The following is a 24,743-nucleotide window of genomic DNA, read 5'->3' on the forward strand; positions in this document are numbered from 1 at the left end:
AGATTTCCATATACCTTCTCACAATTTTGACAAGGGTATTCTCAGTTTAGGATAGTGCATCATAAGGAGAAAAATCAAAACAAGACAAAAGGCCATTTGCCCTTTCAGACTTCTATTACACCCCCATTCAAACACTCATACACAATCAAGATGCAAGACAAAGATAATCATAAGAAGAATGCAAAGCAAAGATAATCATACATTCCTTCCCCCTAATATTGATATTACTATTACTACTAGCCGAAACCCGTGGAACATCCACGGAAGGGAGGATGTGGTGTATGGATAGAGTGTACCATTATGGATGGCATAGGGGATTTGCTTGTCCGAGTAAGAGTTAGGAAGAAAGATGAGAATGAAGAGTGCGTATATGAACAACGTAGTTATTGCAATGTACTTAAATGACAACGCTACGATATACTTTTGAAAAATGAATGGATTCGTAATAGGAATCGGCATAGCACCACTCTGGGATTGTCCACTCAGTGGACGGCTTGCTGTCGCCTTCGACTGTCCAATCAGCGGACGGCTTGCTTCGCCTTCACCCAGCAGACGCCAATACGATGGTGTCGTAAGATGGCGTCGTATCGGCAGTTAATCGGATGCTTTTGGGCCCCAACGTCGGCTAATTCTGATTTTTCGAGTATGGCTATACGTGATAAACAAAGAGCGCGGTTCGTATATCGTAAATCCATTAGTGCCGTGGGCATCGGGTCACTGGGTGCGGCGTAAAAGGGATAACAAAGTCGAGTCCTTACGCTATTATTATATAGATTACTATTACTACTACTACTACTACTACTACTACTACTACTACTACTACTACTACTACTACTACTACTGTAAGCAAAAGAGATGGACTTCCAAAGCAAAAAAGCTCAGTAACCGCATCTTTCCACCATAATTACCTCCGCCACCTAAAGTGGACAGAGATTATATATTTTCACCCCTGTCTGTCTGTCTGTCTGTGAGCAGGAGATCTCCAAAGGTTGTGGACGGATTCGGATGAAATTTGGCGGTTGGGTATGTGACAAGGATGAAATGATTTTGGTGAAGATTTGGATCCGGACACTAAAATTTTAAAAGTGATTCTTCGACACCATTTAGAGACCATGGCCAAAAGCGATATACAGTACAGCATGAAATTTCAAAAAGTTATGGACGGATTTGGACGAAACTTGGTGGATGAGTTGCGTAGGTGACAAGAACAACCGGATTAGATTTTAGTTCAGGTCCGGATGCAGATCTGACCTATCAATGGATACAAACCGTAAACTGATCATCCTGGCGGAGGTATAATCTCTACCGAGTGCCTTTCTAGTCCAAACAATGGATTACTCTGCCATAATTTATAGAAATTGTTAACAGTTTTAGCTCTGTTAACTAACTTTTATCTCTGTTAACAGAGGTTTTAGCTCTTATACGAGCCTCGATCTTGTATCCAAAAATAAATAAATAAATAAATAAATCCAGCATCAATGCACACATCTCCATATATTAATATTCCCAAATAGACCACTACAACTTTTGGATCAGCGCAAGATCAGAGTTTCTGCTACCAGGCCTCTTCGAGGCCATCCATCCACCATGCTCAGCCACCTCACAAATAATAAAGCATCAGCGTCTTAACACCCAGATTATGGCATGACTAACCAAAGACTCGCAGGCGGAAGGTGAACTCAACACGGCCATCTGCATTGGAGACGATGATGGTGTACAGACCAGAATCCGAAATGTCTGCTCGGATCACTTCCAACACACTCTCATAGCTGTGGGTTCATAAGGTATGAAAGTCGAGTTTCGGGTAATGATTATGATTTAAGCACCGATCTACTGCTTGTACTACATTGTATATATGAAATTAAGACAACGTCAATCAAAAATGAGTCAAACATGAAGGTCGATGTATAATTCAGAAACTCCAGAATGTTTGAAGTTCATTGGGTCAGAGACCTTGGTAGAGTACCTGTTATTTGTCACGTCGGTGATGTGCAGCGGAGAGGCAGTTTGTCGGGAAGTGTGCAGGGCTTTCCTATTAAAGAGCCACTGGACTGTGGGAGTTGGGTAAGCCCAAAAAGGGATGGAAAAGTGTCCAGTTTGCCCCTCTTCCAGCCACTCTTCCTCAGCCACGGCTGGTTGTAACCGCACAAACCCATGCTCTGACATTAGACAGTGAGAGAAAGGGATTGCGGAAATTAGCACGAAGGATGAGTTTGGTATGAAGGTGAGATAGACAACGATGGCATTGTAATTTGTTTACATCCTCTCTTAAGATAAACACTGACGTTTTTGTAATATCCCAGGCTCTCAAGAATTACCGTTCTTCAATCACAATGCATTACAGAGAGCAGACATTATTGGTAACGCCCGGTAGTGTACGCAGAGCATTATTTATTACCCCCACTTGAGGAGAGGGTATTGCATTTGAGTCCGTTTGTTTGTCTGTTTGTCTGTCTGTGTGTTTGTCTGTTTGTCCGCACAGAATAAATATGATTTTCTCTGCAACCGTTGGTCCGATTGACAGGAAATTTTAATCATAGGTGCAACTCCACCTGTATAATTTTTTTATGATAATTATGACGTCTTAGGTTACGTGGTTCAGCCGCCATCTTGGAAAAAACGAAAAACTTTGCACCTCTATATCTCCGAAAGTGCTGAACAGAAAAATTGAGACATGGCTCATTGTAAAGAACTCTCCATGTGGAATAACATATGTTAACGATGATGTCATAGGTGCCTCCATTATGACGTCATAATTCGACAAGTACAAAACTTCTTCCGATGAGGATGAAATTTCTTGAGCATAATCTAGGAATAAATTAGTGGGGAGGGAAAATGACGTCATCGGTCACGTGGTTCGGCCGCCATATTTGTTTTAACACAAAAGCCTTAAAAAACACTGAAAATATATCCTGGTGATGTTTTGCAATCTCTGATTGCTCTTTTTAGCCGCGTCGTAAGACGCTGGTCATAGAGTGCCCTCTGCTGTTGTTGTTGTTGTTGTTGTTGTTCTTCTTCTTCTTCTTCTTGTTCTTGCAGAGAAGACAAAACCTCAAAGCTCCACCCATTCTGGGAACCATAGCTCCACCCATTGTGGGAGAGGCTTCATATAAACAAATATCCACCATTTTATTAACTCGCATAGCTTTGAGGCCTGTTTTGTAGGCCCGTGGTGTCTTCCTCTCTCACACAGTTTTATTTCAAATCAAATTCGATATATAATTTCATTTTTCACAGTCGCTAACATAGTTTTAGACTCGGTTGAAAAAAAACGGGAAGAAAATCCGATGAAAGTTGCCCTTTATAGAACGAAATGAATTCTCAAAGGCCTGTAACTTCAAGTCCATTGAGATTTTTTTTTTTAAATCGCGGCATGGTCAGTCATACACCGCCCAAAATTACAGATGGTAAAATGCCGAGATATATTAAAAATTCGTCCATTTGATGACAATCGTCACGATGAAATATTTAATTTATACGTCGTCACAATAATGTGGAGAGAGGAGCATAGCTTCGTTCACGTGTCGCCACACACGGGAAATTGCCGAGATATATATTTTCACTTTGCACAAAAATAACATCAAGTAATCGAATCAATAGGAATGTCCTGTGCCTATAACATCGACGTTATAGGCACAGCTGCATCTAGGCATTGTGTAACATCGACGCGGCTTTTGTTTTAATTAAAACTTTTTGTACTTGTTCTTGTTCTCTTTGCAAGCAGCCCGGCAGACTGCCTGCTTTCTACGAGACTTTATCTGATCTTAGTTTGTTTTTTGACAATTTTTCAGCAGAAGCCATTTGATTCACTCTATGTTATTAAGGATGCTTCTTATGCTCACGTTGGTGGCTTGCATGTGTGATGGGGTTTTCCACTGTTTGGAATGTTCTTGGAGCTAAAACTGATGCTCAGGCAATTGATCAGGTTGTTAATTTTGCCATCAGTAACATATTTGGCCTTTCTCCGACATGAACCATTTACATTTTACAAGGTGCCTTCCTCCTGTGCACAGCCCAATGTTAGATAAAGTGTCGGGGATTTACCACGGAATAGCGTCATTGCAAAGTTTAAGCGGTTGATGTTGTTGAGCTGCCAGTAAATGCCCTGTGTCAATTATCATGTAACTTCAAATATATCCCAAGATTGCACATGACACTTGCTAGACAACACTCAGAGTGAAAGCCAACACAATTGCAAGGAGCCTGAATCTCTTGGCCTGTACTTAGACATTGCAGACCGGTTGGTGGTCACCTCCTATATGATCTTGCATCCTCCCCCCTTTCTGTGCTGTCCATCCCTCCTTAACCCCCCTCCATCCCTTCACACCCTACACCTCCTCATTCCACTCCCCCAAGTTTTTGCAGGACGCATGCAATTTCCCAGCAACCAACTTCTGGTGAAAATCCCAAAATCCAGCCTCCCTGCTCACCTCCACTCATTTGTTCCTCTTATCTTTCGCCTGTGGAATCAACTTCGTCAATCTGTTCAATCTCACTCCTCCCTCCACGGATTCAATATGGCTGTTTACACCACCTCAGAGAACCCCCTCCCCCTCCCCCCCCCACTCCAATCCATCATTCTTCTTTTGCTGTGTTCTAGATCTTATTCCAAATGCCTCTACTTTGTACAAATAACAATGATATTGTCACGTCTGAAGCTCCTGTTAAAACAGGAACATCAGCGCCGAGTTAGACTCGGAAGGCAGATGGACCAGACGATTTTTTATTGCACTTTATTGCACTATTGCATTCAATTAATTAATTCTAACTTTACTGGTCTCCAAGGAACATTCAATTGGGCCAAAATGATGGCGGCAAATGCACACAGAAACAGATAGATGGCTGAAACACGTTTTCTTACCCTTTTAAAGGATTTATTTTGTAAGGCAAAAAGGGAAGAGGGTAACAAGATGCTATAAACAAAAATGGAACCAACCAACTTTGTATCAAATGGATACAAAGAGGTAAATGGGAATATTCAAACTTATGTTCAATAATTTTGAAATAAAGCAATTCCTAACCCACAAGGTGCCACAGATCACACTTGTGCAACAAAACAATTGTAGGAAAGACTTCCCTTATCTGATGCGTAGTGTGGACGTCAGACTCCAAAATAGACCTCCTCGGGAACCAGGTGCGAGACAATAGATCCCAAGAGCCAAGACAAGCATGATGAAGATGGTGTTTGGTGTGGAATGCCAGCGATGATCCGCCTCCTTAACCAGGCCCTTTGTCCTTTATACAATTGCCTCTTGGTTGACTCTCCGTCCTCTTCTTCCACACTTCATAAACACAGGGTGATCCCAGCTTGGGTCAATCCCAAGAGACTAAGCCAAATTTAGTCGCCCCCAAAACTCCTTCATCAGTTTTGCTTGTCCTTCAACACGAGGCTTTTGTGATCTCTGGACTGAACACCCAGGCATTTTCTACATCCTCGTCTCGGGGTCTCTCCTGTTCCCTCCTTTTACAAGCGTGGTCTTTCTCATTCTCCTCCTCTTGGGTAGAGTTATTTCCTCTCGTAGTCCCACCCATGGGAGTGGCGCCAATACAAAAATAAATGCAGATGGCACTTCTGTCTTCACAGCACATTATGCCATCATGGCTGATATACACTGGCCAGACAGATTGTGGCCAGACAGATGTGTGCCTCTCTCATGAGAAGATCTCGCCTATTAGCCCCGCCTACCACATGAGGTGTTCACGCCCACAAATTAAGGTCTAACCTGTCTATAAATTACATACCCTACCTCCCTCTTCAGTGTCATATTTAACAAACAACTTAACCTGAGAGGTCCCTGTTACATGGAAATCTAACTGCTACTCGAAACACACAGACTATACTACACTTACCACGGTCTGGCTATGGAACCCTCCACCCCCCCCCCCTCCACGTAACAATATGATAAAGGTGTGCCTTGTGTATGGGCCAAGTGCATGGTAGTAAAAAATCCGAGAAATTGGGCCTTTTGTTTGCTAATGGTGCAAATCTATTTTTTCTTACTGATGTACTGCTTCGTGTAATTTTTTCACATGATTGCTATTTGATTGCGGTGCAATCAAAGACTTTGAATTGGATGTTTTTATTTGTGGTTCAACACTATGAGAGGTCCTTAGTCGGACTTTGGGGGGAAAACGAATCACTTGACAGCTAAGAAGGTAATTTTGACATGTATGTGATCAACAGGAGATGGGTGTTATACCGGGCATCCCGTCTGCCGGCATTATTTGGTGGATGTTAAAAATCCCATGGTGTCCTTTGCAAAGAGTAGACAAGCAATATTAGCAGCACCCTGAACAAATTCCTAATTCCTGCCCTAACCTACAAGAGGGCATTGCATTAGCAGCACAGCTGTGCCCCCAGCAAATAATGCTTTAGTGTGGAAGAAATGATGTCCGAACCGTTTGGATTCCCAATCAATTCTGTTTTTTCAAAAAGTAACGTATCATCCATTCATCCTGCTTCCGTCCTTCCGCTAACCTAGTACCGGAAATCCCTCAATCAACCAGAACCCAAGCATATTTACATATTATCTCATCAAAGGCAAGATTATGCTTTTGTATGCAGCACTGCCAATGCAAGTTTTGTCAAAATTAAGAAAGGCCTTCTATAATAAGACACCTAATAAGACATTGTATGCATAATCCTTTCTAATTTCACTAATGTTGTCCATCTATTCCCCATTTTGTCTGTTTGCTCCAAACTATCAGACACTTCCCTTCTGCTGATCCAATATTTGCCTCTTCCCCATCTGACAGTCAATATGTTAACCTTCCATCGTTTTTGTTCAACTCTTCCATTAGCCTAAACATTTTAAAACTAATATATATATATATATATATATATATATATATATATATGTATGTATGTATATATATATATATATACATATATATATATATATCTATCTCTATCTCTCTCTCTCTCTCTCTCTCTCTCTCTCTCTCTCTCTCTCTCTCTCTCTCTCTCTCTCTCTCTCTCTCTCTCTCCCCCTGCTGGTCGTTGGTGAGTTGAGCGTGGGTGCGACATCATGGTGGCTGTGCGTGTCGAGCTGTGAGTTCTCTGTCATGTTGGTTGTTTTTCCCATCCCCCATTTCGCTCCCTTGTGTCCTTGTTTATGCTTGTAAAGTTTCCCCTGTGTGTCATCCGATCTATGGTGATTGTGCAAGGCTTCTGCCTTTATTTCAATGGCTTAATTACATGTCTTAATTAATTACATGCTTAATTACATGGAAAAATGAATATCACTTTCTCTCTGCGATCATCTATTTTGGGGTTCAACGGTATGAAAGAACATGTACATATGTTGTTTTTGTTTTTAGTGGCCACGGCGAAAATGGCAATTTATTTATCGAGGAAAGAAAAACTGAAGGGAAAGCCGATTGGGCAATGCGATGTCATTGTGGTGCGGGAGCACACACGTTGAACAAAGGTAGGCCACAACACTTTGGTTATCATCGAGCTCTTTATTCATTGCTCACTCATCCGCACTGGAGCGCTCCGGGCTGCGCGCCCGGTGTATATCCCGCGGCCACGCCTACCCCTCGGGCGTGGCCGCCGCCCACTTGGTGCGTGGAATGATGCCCTCACGCCAGTGAGCTTTCGTGTCCGCCACATCATGTTCTTTTTGAATGCCTTGATATCTGCAAGTCTCAACTTGAATTTTGTTCGTTTGAAAGGAAGAAAAGTATTGATGAGTTTATGAACATTTGGTGTTTTTATGGGATCTGCATGGTGCATGAGAATGAATGAATGATATATTTGTAGGTTCGTTTGGAATGAATTAGTGTGGGGTCTGTTTTTTTGTCATGTTTTTCTTTTCTATTTCATTGTACGGTTTTAAGTTCCTTTCCTTTCCTGTTATCTTCTTTTTTTCTTTTCTGTGCTTTTGATTATTGTGCTTTTATTGAATAGTATCTTCACCGACTGGCATGTATTTATATATTTTTGTAATAAAAAGTCAAAAGGTAGTCTCCCTCTCTCTCTCTCTCTCTCTCTCTCTCTCTCTCTCTCTCTCTCTCTCTCTCTCTCTCTGTATCTCTCTGTATCTCTCTCATGTACCATACTCTGTTACAGAGCATCGGTGCAGCCGAAGCAGTTTCCTGAGCAAGGGTTATACTGGGTGGTTTGCCATTGCCTTCCCAGCAGTAGTTCGGGCAATAACGTGGAACTTGGTCATGGTGCCGGCGATAGCTCGCCTACTCTTCGTGAAGGATAGAACAAGTACAGTACATCAAGTTTAGTGTAATAGACACATCCCAGTAAAGAGATGTGATTCTTCACCCACTTTAATCCACTCCTCTGTTCTAAATGCTTGTTTTCCAACCTGTTAATTTTCTGTCCTAAACAAAACTGCAGCAATTGCTCTTACCAAGAACAACAATGCTGATGCTACTGTTGCCTTCTCCAGCTGCGGTTTCTGCTGTGCATGTGTACTCTCCGGTGTCCTCAAGCTTTGCGGAGTGGATTGTCAATGAGCTCTTGATCCAGGGCTCAGCACCATCTCTAATGATAGACCCAGGCTGAAATTCAGGCTGAGTCCCACATGAAGGCCTGGTCCATGTTCCAAACTCAAGATCCATCTCTGTCTTCGTACAGTTTCGGCCCAGCTGCCAACACAACAAATTGTTATTTTTTTATATTCTCTCATATGATTGTGTATTATCATGTGATGATACTCCATTGTTATATTTGCTGTAAGTAGTTTATTGGGAAAGTTCTATGTTGAATAAACTCTCTTTAAGGTCCTGGATATGTGTGGAACCGAAAGACTGAATCTTACACTAAATTACATCTTCAACCCAACAAAATCACTAATTGGTAATCTACTGCACAGCTACCTGCAGACCAGGATAATTCCAGTCAAAATGAACAATTTTACTTCCCGAGATGAAGCAGAATATGGAAATGTCCTCTCCAACAATTGCTGTGCATTTCTCAGACATTATCTTTGGCTGTGGGAGAGAAACTGGAGGGATAAGCGCAGGCAGAGCAGATCAAATCACAAATGTTTCCATATGAAACCAAATCAAGAAAAAAAAAAAACGAGACCTTACCTGGGATAACAAGAATGTTATATATCTCGGATTCCTCCATCCGCTCCCCTAGCACTGCCTGGCACTTGAAGGTACCAGAATGTAATATCCCATGGAACCCCAATGATGGAAAATACTGTGGTCCAGGTTTTGCTCCATTGTATATCATATGTGAAGGCTGGAGGTAAATACAGCACGAGAATGGTAAGACTTGTGAACCATGATTTTTTGGTGAATGATAGTACATTATAACGGATCCACATTCTTTCATTCACCACTGTTAATGCATCGATTGTTGGACCTGAAATCATAAGGAAACTAGATGGTATTCATAGAATACTTACACCATGCAGTCAACTTGGTGGGGGCCAACTCTTCTGTTTTTTTAAGGTTTTTCCCCCATTGATCCAATAGGGCTGGCAGACTACGTGACCAATGACGTCATCAATTTACATTCTCCAATATAATTGTTGTGTAGATCACGCTCAAGAAATTTCAAATTGACTGGACTCAGCGTTGTGCTTGTCGAATCATGACGTCATTATTAAGGTGCCAATGACGTCATCGTTAACACTTATTCCCCATGCGGAGTTCTTTACAATTATTATTATTATTTTTATTTTTTATTTTTTAAATGAGCCATGTTTCACTTTTTTTCATGGAGCGGTTTCCAAGATATAGAAATCCAAAGTTTTTTTGTTTTTCCAAGATGGCGCCCATAACAATGTGACCGATAACGTCATAATTATCACTAAAAAAAATTCTGCATGAGTAGATGTATACTGAGGTGAAAATATTGTTTCAATCACACCAACGGTTGCCGAGAAAATGATTAAATTAATTTCAAAAAGATGGCGCCTGTACCACATGACCTATGACGTCATAAATATCACTAAAACATTCTACACGAGTAGACGCATATCTATGGTGAAAATTTCGTGTCAATTGGAAAAAAAGGAAATTAATTTTAAAAATGCAGACCCGTATGTACACAACTGATCGCTTAACCGTTCTTAACCCTCTTCGCTTCTCGAGAGCAGAGTAATTACCTTTTTGATTCAAAAGTTGACATCTGATAATGAGAAGGATTGTGGCCATAAGTTATTATTATGCAATTTTCCATCATATTATTGTGTACACGTGCAATTTGAATCCAGCACAACAGAACTGTGTTTTGTGTCAAATTAATGTGGATCTCGGTCAAATCCTTGCCTGTGTGGTCGATATTGGAATGAGGGAAACTGAGGCGTTGGGTGAAGTTGTCACACAAGGAACGAGTACTGGATTACCAGCATGTACAGGTAGAACGAAGCTGGAGGAAGGTACGAAAATCTGATGACCACCTGGAATAAACGAACGTAGAAATAATAATCTCAACTCCACATCACTTAGAGGATCCACTATTTTTAAAATCTGTCGATTTTAGATATCCCATTGCATCAAGTATCACATTGCAAGTATCACTGGTGGTGTTGCATATGATCTTTGCATCAAGTGGTGGAAAAAAATCCTTGCTTTACATAAATGGGAAAAGGTTGTATTGATGGAAAGGAATGAATGATATGGAGTATATTTTGAGCAGGAGCTGGAACAGCTAGAATGCTAATGTTGCTAAATGGAGAGAGAGAGAGAGAGAGAGAGAGAGAGAGAGAGAGAGAGAGAGAGAGAGAGAGAGAGAGAGAGAGAGAGAGAGAGAGAGAGAGAGAGAGAGAAAGAAAGAAAGAGAGAGAGCAAGAAGAAAGAAGAAAAAGAAAAAGAAAAGTGGCCCCTGAGTTTTGTAAATTACATCCCAGCTTCAAATACAGTATTTCATTGACTTGTCCATTGTATATCTTCACTACTCGTGCAAAACTGCTCTGAAGGTTCCTCATATCCTTCTCCCACAGGAAATACAGTCGAGTTTCATTAAAACAAATTTATACCACTGCCGGGGAGCGTTTCAGGGGAAGGGTGGGAGTATTATTTATATTTTGAAAAGAAAGATGTATTTTTTTGGATTTTCCAAAAAGAAATCACTCTATAGTGTCTAAGCCTATTTGATGTCCCACTCCTTTTGCATCTTCAGATGAATAGGGCTGCCGAAGCAGTTTCTTGGCTAACTAAGCCTTTTTCGCCCGACACAAAAAATTAGAAAAAACACAAAATTTGATTTCTTCAAAATGCCAACAGGATTAGAAAAACACTGGGCAACACCGAGTAACGCAGTGGGTACTTTTTTTTTTTTGGTATACAGAGTCGAGGCTCGTGTGAGAGCTAACACATTGAACATGAAAACATGCACAGACACATAAAACATACTGTTATGAATGTTGGGGTAGGGCATATATAGATCCAGGTAGATCTGCATAGGTAGGTGCTTCGACTGTTGTGATAGGGAATCTCGATGTAATAAGTTCTGTAGCCCGAATGTCGGATTAAGCTTGTGTATGTTCGTCCCCGTCACGAGGGGGCGGGGCTTGTTAACTAGATAAGGGCATAAGGATAAAATTCCATTGTACGTCATTCCCTCTGTGATCATTTCTTTGTCCTGTATGGCAACACACCAATAGACCCTAGTTAGGCCCATTAGCACACCACACAAAGTAAATTTCCCACTCACAATCAAACTTACTGGAAGAACAGACAGTAAGCGGCCGCACATTATGCCGGCATGGCAATTAAACATCGAACAGGCAGGCTGAGGCCACGCCCACCTTGCGAAGGATTGGTCGAAGGGTTGATGGGGAGATCGAGGCAGGCCGGGTAGGAAGCTTCCCTCGGATTGGGGGACGTGAGGGGCGAGCAAGAAGTCACGCGCTGATTGGTAGGGAGGGCTGGTGACGTCAGAGGACGAGCGAGACCACGAACCGCAAGTGGACATTTTTGCTTCTTGTCGTTTTGGATGTGATAGCAGATGGTCGTGACCGACATTTTCTCTCTCGCTTCTTCTCGTTTTTGGACCTCCTTCTCTCGTTCCCTTCTCGTTCCCTTCTGGTTCCTGCTCGTTGTGGAAGATCTGTCCTCTGGTCTCTTCACTCCTACCCTTCCCGTTCTGGACGCCAAGGAGCGATTATGCGTGGACGGAGCCAGGCACGGCTGGAGGAGCGAGCTGCACGCGACCCGTTCGAGTCGTGCGGAGGGCCGGTGGCACGCCAGCGGACGAGGCTGGGGCAAGCGAGTGGCTCGGTGGGGCCTGGTGGAGCGCGAATGGTGGACGGCGGCTTTTCTTCCCGCCAACACCAGTGCCGCGGTGGGCTTGCACGCTTGGGGCCTGGACGACGCCAACGAGCCTGACGATCCCCGACACACCTCAGCCAGACGAGATAAGTGCCCACAACAAACACAACGTTTATTTGAATTTATCATCCCCATTTGTCTGTTGTTGAAGTCTGTGGGTAGGAGCGCTCAGTAGGGGTTTCAGATATCGTCACGTTCTTTGTTCTCGGGGTCCAGCAATAAAGCCGTGTTATTCTTGTACATTCAAAATCCATGTTCGTGAGTTTAATTTCCTGCAGGTTTGAAGACTGCTCGGGACCATGGGTCCCACTTCTTCTTCTGCCTCTCCCTTCCTCCCGCACATATGTAGTGGAGTCCGTGTTTGAATAACGCCTCAAATAACGCTCGATTTGCTATCCGTGATTCCCAGGTATTCACCGAGGGGAATCACACGACAATACAATGAAGGGAGCAGGAGACAAGAGGGGGAGAGAGGGAAACACACAAGCACAACAACAGTAGAGAACAGGGACGTCGGTAGATCTGTGGAAGGGCGAGGGCTGGGGGAGGAGGAAATTAATGTTCACACAGTATAAAATAGATGAACACTACTAGGAATTTCAGGAAAGAAGTTGGGGATTGAAAGAGGTGGATTTGGGGTGTTTTAACGGGGGTAGAAAAGATCAAGGTTTTGGATGGGGGAAGAGAAGAGATGGTGGTGAACAGCTGTTTTAAAGACCTGGTGGGAGGAGAAGGATTGAAGAGAGTGTGGGAGTTTGTTCCAGAGGCGGGAGAAAAGAGGATTGAAGGAGTGAAGGTGATACTTGGTGTTGCCCGGTGTCTTAATAACCTGAACAGATCATTCAGCGACTTTCTCCTGAAATGTTTAAATCATGGTGAAAACCAATGTTCATTTGAAGAGTATTTGTGCATTATACTTAACAGCGTTCAATTTTGCCAGTCTACAACTTGCTGAGATGCCACATGTTTTCACAGTCAATCTTGGACTCACAAACGCGAAAGATTCAAAACGTTTTTGCTCAATATCAGCATCGATTCATTTATTTGTTTTTTTATACCATGTTTATCTCCTTATCTATCTGCAAAATCAAGGCCCAAACCTTTTATCTGCTCCAGATTTACTTTAATCCAAATCAAGAATATTGTTGTGCTTGGCGGAGTATAAGCAAAAACATAAATAACCATAAGGAGGTCTACATAGTTATTGTTTAGATATATATTTTAACAATTAATTTAAAAAAATTGTTTAGTTGAATTTTTTGCATCAAATGGAATTTTAAAAACAATTTAAAAAGTGCTTCCAGCTTAAGGGACTTCTTTCCTTGAAGTCCTAGCTGTGTCCATGTGTTTTTTTTTTAACCTCTCCCACAATCCCCCCCCCCCCTTCCTACCCCTCTTCCCCCCAAGCCCTCTCCCTCCCATAGATCTCCCGATGTCCCTGTTCTCTACTGTTGTACTTGTGTACTTCCCCCTCTCTCCCCATCTTGTCTCCCGCTCCCTTTATTATGTCTTATGTGTCCGTTTGTTTTTTTGTCATTAATGTTAGCTCTTACACGAGCCTCGATCTTGCATTAAAAAAAAAGAAGTTGCAGTCCATAGTAGGCGGAGCCTGTGAAAGACAGAACCGCTCACTGCAATCAAGCAGCGTCAGCTGCAAAACTGCGGCCCAGAAAATCTTGTAAAGTCAATTTTATATGAATGGAGAGAAAAGTGTGGTACAGTACATCACATGCGTTGAGATGTGACATGTATCTTATCAATGTGACCAATGATGAGCAATTTGAGATGTGATGTCATGCTTTTAGTTTCCAAAAGTACAAATTGTTGGCCAAGTTCTCGATAAACCAGGACGTTGATGTTATTAGTGTACGATGTTGGTAGAAGACAGGCATATCTGGGCTGAATCGGTGACGACCAACATCTTATAATCAGGACAATTAAAATGTCTTTTCTCTCTGGTTCGTTGTAATTGCCGGCAGACAAAAGAACAAAACTGGGTGCTTCCCGCCTGTTTTTGTACAACCCTGTAGCCCATAACGGTGCAGTAGTTCACCATTGTTGATAGAATGAGAGCTTATTTTTGCTTGGTTAATTAAGTTTTGCCTCCGGGACGTTCACCACCACAATGGCGGACAACCGACATACCGGATGTAGAATGACGACACAATGAAACTCTATTTCCGCTATTTTCGGCCTCTGGCACATTGAGAAACTGAATGTCTCTTTTTTTTAAATCCAGGTTGTGCTATCGACGGTACGTGCTTCGTGCATTGTTTACATCGAGCTATGCTCCAACGTAAATCGAAAGAATGGACGCGACAAAAAGCTGGAATTCGTCCGAGTTTCTTTATTGTGTCAAATCAACTCGGGTACTCTGAAAAGCCCGTTTATCGGGCAGCAATATATATACACATTATCCCGGAGCGTTTGCCCGGGAAAGGCGAGAGGGGGCGTCCCGGATGAGGCCTGGCAAGTCGAGAGCGGGCATGCCCGGGCGTCCTGGGCGAGCCCGGCATGGTGATCGCTCAGCGTCCTCGGTAGGTGCAAGGCGATTGTGTATACCCAGCGGTAGCCGCTACACACGTCCCCCCAGAATCGACTTGCACCGGCAGGGTCAATTTAAGGGGGGTCCTGATGACCCGGCCGAAGCGACCCCTGGCGGGTCGTGGGGGGAGGGGGGGGTCCGGTGTGGTGGTAGGCGGTCGAGTGGGGGGCACCGTGGATGGGAGGTGGTCTCGCCGCGGCGGAAGGGCCAACCGTGGCGGTTGGTCGATGTCCACGTGCGCCGGCTTGAGGCGGTCCACCGCAATCCGGTCCGACCTGCCGCCGATGTCGATGACGAACGACTTGTCGTCCCGTCGCAGGACCCGGAAGGGCCCGTCATATGGCGGCCGGAGTGGCCCCCGATGTGCGTCATGACTCATGACGCACAAAAACGTACTCCGCTGTGCGAAGCGCTGGGGGGACGTAGGACTGGGGGTCACCATGGTGGGACGTTGGCACGGGGGCAAACCGTCGGGCGGTCTCCTGGAGGTCCGAGCGCTGGTGAGCTGCGGACCAGGGACTGGTAGCGTCGGGCACGAATTCGCCCGGGACGCGTAGCGCCTGGCCGTAGACAAGCTCGGCGGTGGATGCCCGGAGGTCCTCGGGGGCCGTGCAGAGGCCCAAAAGGACCCACGGCAGCCGGTCGGCCCAACCGCCGTCCTGAAGGCCGGCCATGAGCGCGGCCTTCATGGAGCAGTGGAATCGCTCACACAACCCGTTGGCTTGGGGGTGGTAGGCTGGAATACGGAGGAGCTTGACCCCCAGGTTGCGGGCGACCGCGGCCCACAGCTCGGAGGTGAACTGCGGTCCGCGGTCCGACGAGATGTCCGCCGGTGCACCGAAGTGGGCGACCCAGGTGGCGATGAAAGCCTGCGCCACGTCGGCGGTGGTGGTGGAGACGAGGGGAACGGCCTCCGGCCACCTGGTGGTCCTGTCCACCATGGTGAGCAGGTGTGTGAAACCCCGTGATGGGGGGAGGGGGCCCACCAGGTCCACGTTGACGTGGTCGAAACATCGTTCGGGCACGGTGAAAGGTGCCAGCGGGGCCTGGGTGTGTCGGTGGACCTTGGCCTGTTGGCAGGCTGTGCAGGTGCTGGTCCAATTGCGGACGTCCCGTCGAAGGCCGTGCCAGACGAATCGCGCCGACACCAGCTTCTGGGAAGCTTTCCGGCCCGGGTGGGAAAGGCCGTGGAGGGAGGCGAAGATGCGGCGTTGCCAGGTAACGGGCACGATGGGGCGAGGCTGGCCTTGGGAGGCGTCGCAGAGCAGGATAGTGTCCGCGAAGGGGATGTCGGCCAGGCGGAGGCCCGTGTCCGCCGCCCGGAGGGCTTGCACCGTGGTGTCGGTGGTTTGGTCCGCCGCCATAAGCGCGAAGTCCACGCCGAGGTGGACCGCGTTCGTGCTGGCCCGAGAAAGACAGTCGGCCACGGCGTTGTCTTTGCCGGCGACGTGCCGGATGTCCGTGGTAAACTCCGACACGGCGGAGAGGTGGCGCTGTCGGCGGGCCGACCACGGCTCCGTGACCTTGGCCATTGCGTAAACCAACGGCTTGTGGTCAACGAACGCCGTGAAGGGTCGGCCGTCCAGGAGGTGGCGGAAATGGCGAACGGCCAGGTGTAGACCGAGGAGCTCACGGTCAAACGTGCTATATTTGAGCTCGTTCGGCCGGAGTTGCCGGCTGAAAAAAGCGAGTGGCTGCCAAACCCCGTTCACCCATTGCTCATGTACGGCGCCCACCGCGTAGTCGGAGGCATCCGTGGTGAGGGCGATGGGAGCGTTGAGCACCGGGTGAGCGAGCAGTGTTGCGTCGGCGAGGGCCCGCTTTGAGCTTTTAAAGGCCACGTCCATTGCTGCGGACCAGACGACGTCGTGCTTGGCCGGCTTGCCCCGGAGGGCTTCGTAGAGGGGCCGCATGAGTTGAGCAGCGTGGGGCACGAAGCGGTGATAGAATTTCACCATTCCCAGGAATTCCTGCAGGGCCTTTATGGAGCGGGGACGCGGAAATGTGGTGATGGCCTCGACCTTGGTTGGCAGCGGCACGGCCCCGTTCTTGGTGATGTGGTGGCCCAAAAAATCAACGGCCGTCGTGCCGAAGTGGCATTTGGCCGGGTTGACGATGAGGCCGTGCTCGCTGAGGCTCCCGAACAGTGTTCGGAGGTGGAGAAGGTGCTCGGCCCGGGACGTGCTGGCGACGAGGATGTCGTCCAGGTAAATGAAGAGGAACGGCAGGTTGCGCAGCACGCCGTCCATCAAGCGCTGGAACGCCTGAGCCGCGTTCTTGAGGCCAAATGGCATTCGCAGGAATTCGAATAAGCCGAACGGCGTGATGACGGCCGTTTTTGGGACGTCGGCCGCCCTGACAGGTACCTGGTGATATCCCCGTATTAAATCGATCTTTGAAAAAAATGACCCGTCCTGCCAAACGGGCGGAGAAGTCTTGGATGTGCGGGATCGGATACCTGTCGGGGGTGGTAGCGTCGTTAAGGCGGCGGTAGTCGCCACATGGGCGCCAGCCGCCCCCTGGTTTTGGGACGATGTGTAGTGGCGAAGCCCATGCGCTATCGGAGCGCCGCACGATGCCGAGGTGTTCCAAAGCGTCGAACTCGGCTTTGGCCACGGCGAGCTTGGCTGGGTCGAGGCGGCGGGCACTGGCGTAGACCGGCGGGCCCGTGGTTGGTATGTGGTGCTCGATCCCATGTCGTACTGCGATGGCCGAAACCGTCGGCCGCGTGAGGGCCGGGAACTCCGTGAGCAGGCGAGCAAACTCGTTCGCCGCCGGGAGGGCGCATGCCAGCTCGGTCGGAGCGGAGCTGCTCAATATGCATGCCAGGGAGCTGAAGGTCTCGGCGTTGATGAGGCGACGCCGTTGGACATCCACCAGCAGTCTGTGTGCACAGAGGAAGTCGGCGCCTAGCAGAGCCATGGGCACGCTTGCGGTTACAAAAGTCCAATTAAAGCGTTGGCCGCCGAAGCAGAGGGTGACGTTGCATGGGCCGAAGGTGCGGATGGCCGATCCGTTGGCCGCAACCAAGGAGGGGCCGCAAACCGCGGACTGCCTGTCCTGATCGGAGGCGGGTATGATGCTCAGTTGGGCGCCGGTGTCACACAGGAAGCGCCGTCCGGACGCTTTGTCCGTGATGAAAAGTAAGTTGCCCGTGTGGCCGGCGCTCATGGCTGGTAATGAACGCCGGCCCGGCCGTTTCCCGGCTTGCCGAAGGTGCACAGGGGTCGGCATGTCCGGGCCTTCTGTCCGAACGTGGCATGATAATAACACCACGCCTGGTCAGGTGGAGGCTCCGGTCGTCGTGCTGGAGGTGGTCGGCGCGGCGTAGCGGCCGCCATTTGCGTCGGCAGTTCGGTCGTCGACCGTGCCGGGTGCTCTGGCGCCATGGGCATTGCTTCGGACGGCGGTGGGCTCCAGGTCGCTGCTCCAATGCGTTGGCCTGCCGCGGAGATCTTGTCGGCTTCCCTGGCGAGGGCGCGGGGATCCGTGATTGTCGTGCTTGCCAGGGCGAGGCGTACCGGGCTAGGCAGCTGACGGAGGAACAGCTCCCGGAACAGGAATGCCGGAGAGTGCTCGCCGAGCAGCGAAAGCATGTAGTCCATTCGCTCGGACGGGCGCGTGTCGCCGAGCTCGGGCAGGTCGAGCAGGCGCCGTGCGCGTTCCGCTGATGAGAGGGCGAAAACGTCGAGGAGGAGCTTTTTACTCGCGTCGTATTTGTCAGCGGCTGGCGGGCTCTTGAGGAGGCTCAGGGCGCGGGCCGCGGTGGCTGAGCCGAGTGCTGCTACCACATGGTGGAAGCGGATGTCGTCGGCCGTGATGCCTCGCAGGGCGAACACGGAGTCCGCCTGGGCGAACCAAACCGCCGCGTGAGCCTCCCAGAAGGTAGGCAGTTTGAGGGCAACTGCCGTGTCCATGTCGGGTCACCAATGTAGGAGCTATGCTCCAACGTAAATCGAAAGAATGGACGCGACAAAAAGCTGGAATTCGTCTGAGTTTCTTTATTGTGTCAAATCAACTCGGGTACTCTGAAAAGCCCGTTTATCGGGCAGCAATATATATACACATTATCCCGGAGCGTTTGCCCGGGAAAGGCGAGAGGGGGCGTGCCCGGGCGTCCTGGACGAGGCCTGGCAAGTCGAGAGCGGGCATGCCCGGGCGTCCTGGGCGAGCCCGGCATGGTGATCGCTCCGCGTCCTCGGTAGGTGCAAGGCGATTGTGTATACCCAGCGGTAGCCGCTACAATACCTCAGTTAGTTTGGCGTGGAAGCCGTTAACATTGCGGCTTTGTCGGAGCGAGGAGAAAAAGATGCTCAGGGCATGGTGGGCATGAGGAAATCTAGGAAGAGCAGAAGGGAATCGAGGAAGAGCACGAGCAAATTGAGGGAGAGCACGAGGGAGTCGAGGAGCATATTCTATTACGTCAGTACTAGCTAGAGTGTTTCGGTGTAAGGCAAGGGAATGAATGAAGTTAATTAATTAATTAATTAATTAATTAAGTGAAGTACGGCAAGGGATGGTATGAAGAATTGATGTGGGAAGGAATAAAGGTGATCAAGGGGGAGAAGGAATGACGGAGGAAGCAAGAAGGCAAATTGCAGGTTGACGTATTGTGGCAGTGTGGAGTTTGATGAAAGCCTGTGTGAAACGAACAACGGTTTACTGTTGTGGAAGAACACTATACGAGCGTGCTGACGGTCGAACTGAGTGACAAGAGCTCATTTTGTAAAACGTTTATTAGCGCCCGTTGGACTTAGTCTGAAACGGTGCTCATGGATTTGGTCTCATCCATCCATCCATCTGTGCGTCCGCAACTATATCTCGGAGAGGTATGGACCGATTTTGTTCATGCTTGGCAAAAAGACAATGCATGACGGTGTACATATGCACATCATCTTGTTTCACGCTGCGATTAAAGATGGCCGACTGGTGGCCATTTTGTTATTAAAACGTGTCGCCAACAATTTCTCGGACATGCATGGTCCGATTTTGTTCAAACTTGGCACAAGCACAGTAAATGATGGCATACACGTGCGCCTCACTTTATTTTGTGGTCTGATAAAAGATGGCCGACTGGTAGAATGGCAGCCATTTTAGTTATTTTAAAAACCTGATATTGACCACGTCCTCAACCATTTCTCAGAAATGCATTGACCGATTTTGTTCAATCTTGGCACACAGATAAGGAATGATGGCTTACGTATGTGCGTCATTTCTTTTTCGAGATCAGATCCAATATGGCCAACTGGTGGCCATTTTGTTACTTAAAAGTGTACCCCACCATTTATTGACAATGCATGATCCAATTTTGTTCAAACTTGGCACAAGCACAGCACATGATGACATACACATGCACTTCACTTTATTTTGCGATTGATCAAAGATGGCCGACTGGTAGACTGGCGGCCATTTTAGTTATAAAAAACCTGATATTGACCACGTCCTCAAGCATTTCTTGGACATGCATTTACCAATCTTGTTCAAATTTGGCACACAGAGAAAGAATGATGGATGATATATGCACGTCATTTTTTTCGAGATCAGATCCAAGATGGCCGACTGGTGGCCATTTTGTTACTTAAACGTGTCCCTGTAGCGGCTACCGCTGGGTTTTCACAATCGCCTTGCACCTATCAAGGACGCGGAGCGATCACCATGCCGGGCTCGTCCAGGACGCCCGGGCAGGCTCGCCCTCAACTTGCCAGGCCGCAGCCAGGATGCTCGGCCACGCCCCCTCTCGCCTTTCCTGGGCAAACGCTCCGGGATAATGTGTGTATATATATTGCTGCCCGATTACCGGGCTTTTGGAGAGTACCTGAGTGTTTTGTTTGAATAAAGCAACTCGGACGAATTCCAGCTTTTTGTCGCGTCCATTCTTCCGATCGACGTGGGAGCCCGAGCTCCTTCATCCCCATCCATTTCTCAGAAATGCATCATTTCTCAGATATTCTTCAAACTTGGCACAAAGACAATACATTAGTATACATATGCAGAAGATGTTGTTTTGTCATCCGACCAAATATGGCCAATTGACAGCCTTTAACTCCGTACAGCAAAATTACTAAAACCACAGGCTGTTATGTCTTTTTCTTCATGTTCTTTTTGTAAAGTGTAAATAAGCACCACTTTAATATATAGAAGTGTGGAACATCCACATGCAAATTGTAACATACTCGATAACCAGCTTAACATCCATCCTGAAGCAGCAAGCAGGGCATATTCATTGATACAACATCATGTCTTTGAAGCATGAGGACGACAGTTTAGAGTTGGACCATTAATCAAACCCAATCTAGCCAGGCCAAAAACATATTACACTAACTGTAAACTCTCTTTTCAGTCTGATGTGTATATACGTAAAAAAAACAAAATCTGATCATTAATTATTTTTATTTTTTTGCTCATTATTAAAATATATATAACGACATGAAAAAAACCTGAATTCTCCAAAGCAAACATAATATGATAGATAAGTGTGAGTTAAAAGAACGTTGCTGAATCACACCTGACACAAAGACTCTGGTGATGCTTGCAATGGTGCTATCTCGTACAGTACCAGTGGTAAGGTTCATGGAGTGCAGATATAAACAGATGTACAGCCCTGTGTGTTGGGTAGTGATGTTTGATAGGATAAGAAATCTGGAAGAAGAAGGCTGGCAGCGAGAAACATTAGGATTGCTATTACCATTAATATTATTATTATTATTATTATTATTATTATTATTTTTATTATACCAACTATCACCGCAATTAAATCTGTCGCATGCACTCATACATCCTGCTAAACTAAAATACTTGAATACAAAAAAACATTTTCTTTTTCCTTCAGTCTCATTTTCATATACAGTATATATGAATATATATATATATATATATATAATATATATATATATATATATATATATATATATAATATATATATATATATATATATATATAGTAACGGATTTGGGAAACCGTGCACTTTGTGTAATTTGTTGTAAATATACCCCCTTTGTGTAATGTAATGATTCGTGTAAATACCTCCATTTGTTGTTGTAAGATCAAAGGTCGTCCCCTAGTTAGTCCATCGCACCACGTAGCAAATCATAGGACGTCTCCATAGTTATGTCGTTATTATGTGTTTCAGTTTAAGGCTGTGTCTCCACTAGTTGATCTTGCGTTGCATCAAAACAAATAAGATAGAGCCCCTTTTCCATAGCGTTTGCCTCCATTACCAACTGCATTCGCTTACATCTCCAACAGCATTCGCCGCCATTGCCCATGTGCTCCAACTCGGAGAAGAAGGGTGTGGCCCGCCCATCGTCATCAAGAGTGGAGCCAAGAAGCCCTTACGACCAACCAGGAATCGGTGGGCATGGCTTGGTAGGGCGTGGCTATATAACCCGTCACGGGAAGCCCCCACCACCAGATGAGTGAGGGAGCACGCATTGAGAGCGCATGAGGCAGAGTTTTTGAGGGAGGTGCGCTGGACAAGTTCTGTGGAGTGAGGTACGAGAGAGAGACGACGCTGCTTCAACCAGCTCCTGCGTGCACGCAGCTTTGACGCGCTGCCGCGAAGCAACGCCGCCGTGTGAACCAGAGTGTGGGGAGTCGGCGGCCACTCACCTCCAGCCCTGCCGTTTGCACGGACCTGAACCTCATCCTTCCAGCCCTGTGGGTCCCACCTTCTCATCCCTCCAGCCAATCCTACCTGCAATTCCTCATTCGTGTGAGTCTGTTTGTGTTGTCCTGTCCCTGGAGTTTCAGTAAGCCTGTATAAGTTAAGCTTGCTCTGTGTCTATCTTCACTATATTACTTTTATTCCTTGCTTCCTTTGGTTTGTGTAAATAATTAATAAATCTTTGTTCTTTCGTTACCTTTGGCTTTTTCATTCTCGTCCGATCGTCCTTGTCTTTTACCCATTGCTATACGTGGCACGGTTTGGCCAACGCTCAGGATCGGGTTAGTCTTTGCTAACGGCTCGAACTTCGGGTTGCTAAAACCGCTCGGCAACTAGTCCATTTAAAACCGTGGTTCGAGCGGGAGTCCCTCCCCTGCTTCGCGGTCAGAAGTGGCCCTCAGGTCCTTGGGACTTTTCATTGACCAATTACCCTGGCTGCTCCCGACCGGAAGGAGCGTTGGGATTTCCAGGACTCACGTCAGTCAGTTACAGACAAGGGGCTAACCCCTCCTTGATAAGGGGAAGGCCGACGTCTGAGATCCGTAACAATTGGTGTCAGGAGTGGGATTCGGACCCAAAGTGCGCTTAACGCACTCAAAATTACGAGCGGCCGAATTTTTTTATTTAACATCTAAATTAAATCGCGCCATGGATGATCAAGGCGACCGGATGCCAGTAGGGGAGCTGGAAGAGGGGGTAGAGTCGACCCAGGACCCCACGGAGGCAGTGGGAATAATGGAGGAGGAGCGCAATACGCATTGGGTAGCGGAGAGTTCAGGCGCACAAAATGGCGGCGGCTCGAACGTGACCGCAGCAGCCGCGCCCGAGGCACCAATAAACTGGGGCCTATTTGTGAACCAGATGATGGCCTTTGTGTCAGAAACAGGGGATAGCTTCAAGGAATTGAGAAATGACATGAGAAATCGAATCGGGGGGATAGGAGCCAAATTTGAGGGTTTGGACAACAAATGTGAGGGATTAAACAGCAAATTGGGAGGAGTAGTAAACAAGTTAGGAAGCAAATTGGAGGGATTCGGAAGCAGATTAGGGGACAAACTGGGGGGCATAATTGGCCAAGCCAAAGAAATTAATGAGGGGTTGGCAAGGGACAAGGCCGCATATGAGGTAAGGGAACCCGAGAGGGAGGTTGACCGCAGGTTGAGCGAAGAGGTTGCGGGGGTGCACGATGAGGTAACGTGGGTTGAGAAGCGCGGGTTGAGCGAGTTGGAGCAAAACTGCCAAAATCAAGATCCTCTGCTCACCTTCACTCCTTCATTCCTCTTTTCTCCCGCCTCTGGAACAAACTCCCTCACTCTTCAATCCCACTCCACCCTCCAGGTCTTTAAAACAGCTGTTCACCACCATCCCCCATCCAAAACCTTGATCTTTTCTATCCCCGCTAATTTCACCCCAATTCCACTTTTTTGAAATCCCAACTTCTGTCCTGGAGGTCCATGGTGTCCTTGTGTTTTATACTTCTCCCACCCCTCCCCCCCCCCCCCCCCCCACTTCCCACGCCTCCTCCCCCCAAGCCCTCTCCCTCGCACACATCTCCCTGCTCTTAAATGTTGTGTGCTCTCAAGTGTTTGTGTGCTTTCCCTTCTCTTATCTTCCGCTCCCTCTTTTTATATATTTTGTTTGTCTGGTTGATTTGTTTGTGAAGTAAATGTCAGCTCTTTCACGAGCCTCGATTCAGTATACAAAAAAAAGAAAAAAAAGAAGAAAGAAAAGCGCGGTTAAAATGACGGGTATAGAGATCGCGACCCGGGGTTTGGGGAAGCCGGCGACCGCTGAGGTAGAAGAGGGAATTTTAATAAAGCCAGTGGTCATCGAGGCGAATAAAGAAAAAGTAGCTGGAATTGAAATTGAAAAGACGACGGAGGTAGCCCAGGAATTAAAGGGAGAGGTGGATATTGTACAAAGTCTAAATTCACATCCTGATGCCGTACTTGCTAATCCTTATAAAGATTTGCAGGTGCGCGTGGAGAGGAGGATCCCAAAGGTGAGTAAGGTGGTATATGGTGCTAAGAGGTTTTGCAGGAGGATGTTTGGCGCAAAAAGAATTTTCGTGCGCTTGGGATCCCAGCGTACCGCGGGCGTTTGTGGGAGGTCCGTTGGGCGCTGTGTGAGAGAAAATGGCACGCGTTTGAGGAAAAAGTGTGCGTCGGAGAGTGAATGTGTCACAGAGTGTGGAAGTGAGAATGAATGCGACACAGAGAGTGAGAGCGATACAGAGCGTATGTGCGGTGATGAGAGTGATACCGAGTGCGAGCGAGAATGCACATC

The 24,743-nt window shown here is 47.0% G+C and overlaps 1 protein-coding gene and 1 long non-coding RNA gene across 2 annotated transcripts; one reads left to right on the forward strand and one right to left on the reverse strand.

The window, feature by feature from the left end:
- Positions 1-1,524: 1,524 nt before the first annotated feature.
- Positions 1,525-21,445, reverse strand: LOC144889395 (platelet-derived growth factor receptor beta-like). The gene is made up of 7 exons (XM_078769621.1): positions 21,300-21,445; positions 10,246-10,376; positions 9,055-9,211; positions 8,839-8,966; positions 8,370-8,607; positions 1,967-2,159; positions 1,525-1,769 (listed from the first exon to the last, which is right to left on the reverse strand). The coding sequence occupies exons 1-7, from the start codon at positions 21,364-21,366 to the stop codon at positions 1,649-1,651; spliced, it is 1,035 nt and encodes a 344-aa protein (XP_078625747.1). The 5' UTR covers positions 21,367-21,445; the 3' UTR covers positions 1,525-1,648.
- LOC144889396 (uncharacterized) lies at positions 8,079-8,750 on the forward strand. Its single transcript, XR_013621724.1, has 2 exons — positions 8,079-8,221; positions 8,409-8,750. It is a non-coding gene; the product is annotated as an uncharacterized LOC144889396 (long non-coding RNA).
- Positions 21,446-24,743: the final 3,298 nt, after the last annotated feature.

This window comes from Myxine glutinosa, unplaced genomic scaffold (assembly GCF_964187855.1).
Source record: "Myxine glutinosa unplaced genomic scaffold, kmMyxGlut1.1 SCAFFOLD_3497, whole genome shotgun sequence".
In the NCBI taxonomy this organism is placed as follows: domain Eukaryota; kingdom Metazoa; phylum Chordata; class Myxini; order Myxiniformes; family Myxinidae; genus Myxine; species Myxine glutinosa.

What these genes read in the sequence shown, in the direction of transcription:
- LOC144889395 (XM_078769621.1), bottom strand. Translation starts at nt 21,366, where the DNA reads ATGAACCTTACCACTGGTACTGTACGAGATAGCACCATTGCAAGCATC. An exon ending in TTCCAATATCGACCACACAG is followed by an intron (nt 9,212 to 10,245) that starts GCAAGGATTTGA and finishes ATTTACCTCCAG; the next exon opens with CCTTCACATATGATATACAA. An exon ending in ACCGACGTGACAAATAACAG is followed by an intron (nt 1,770 to 1,966) that starts GTACTCTACCAA and finishes ATGAACCCACAG; the next exon opens with CTATGAGAGTGTGTTGGAAG.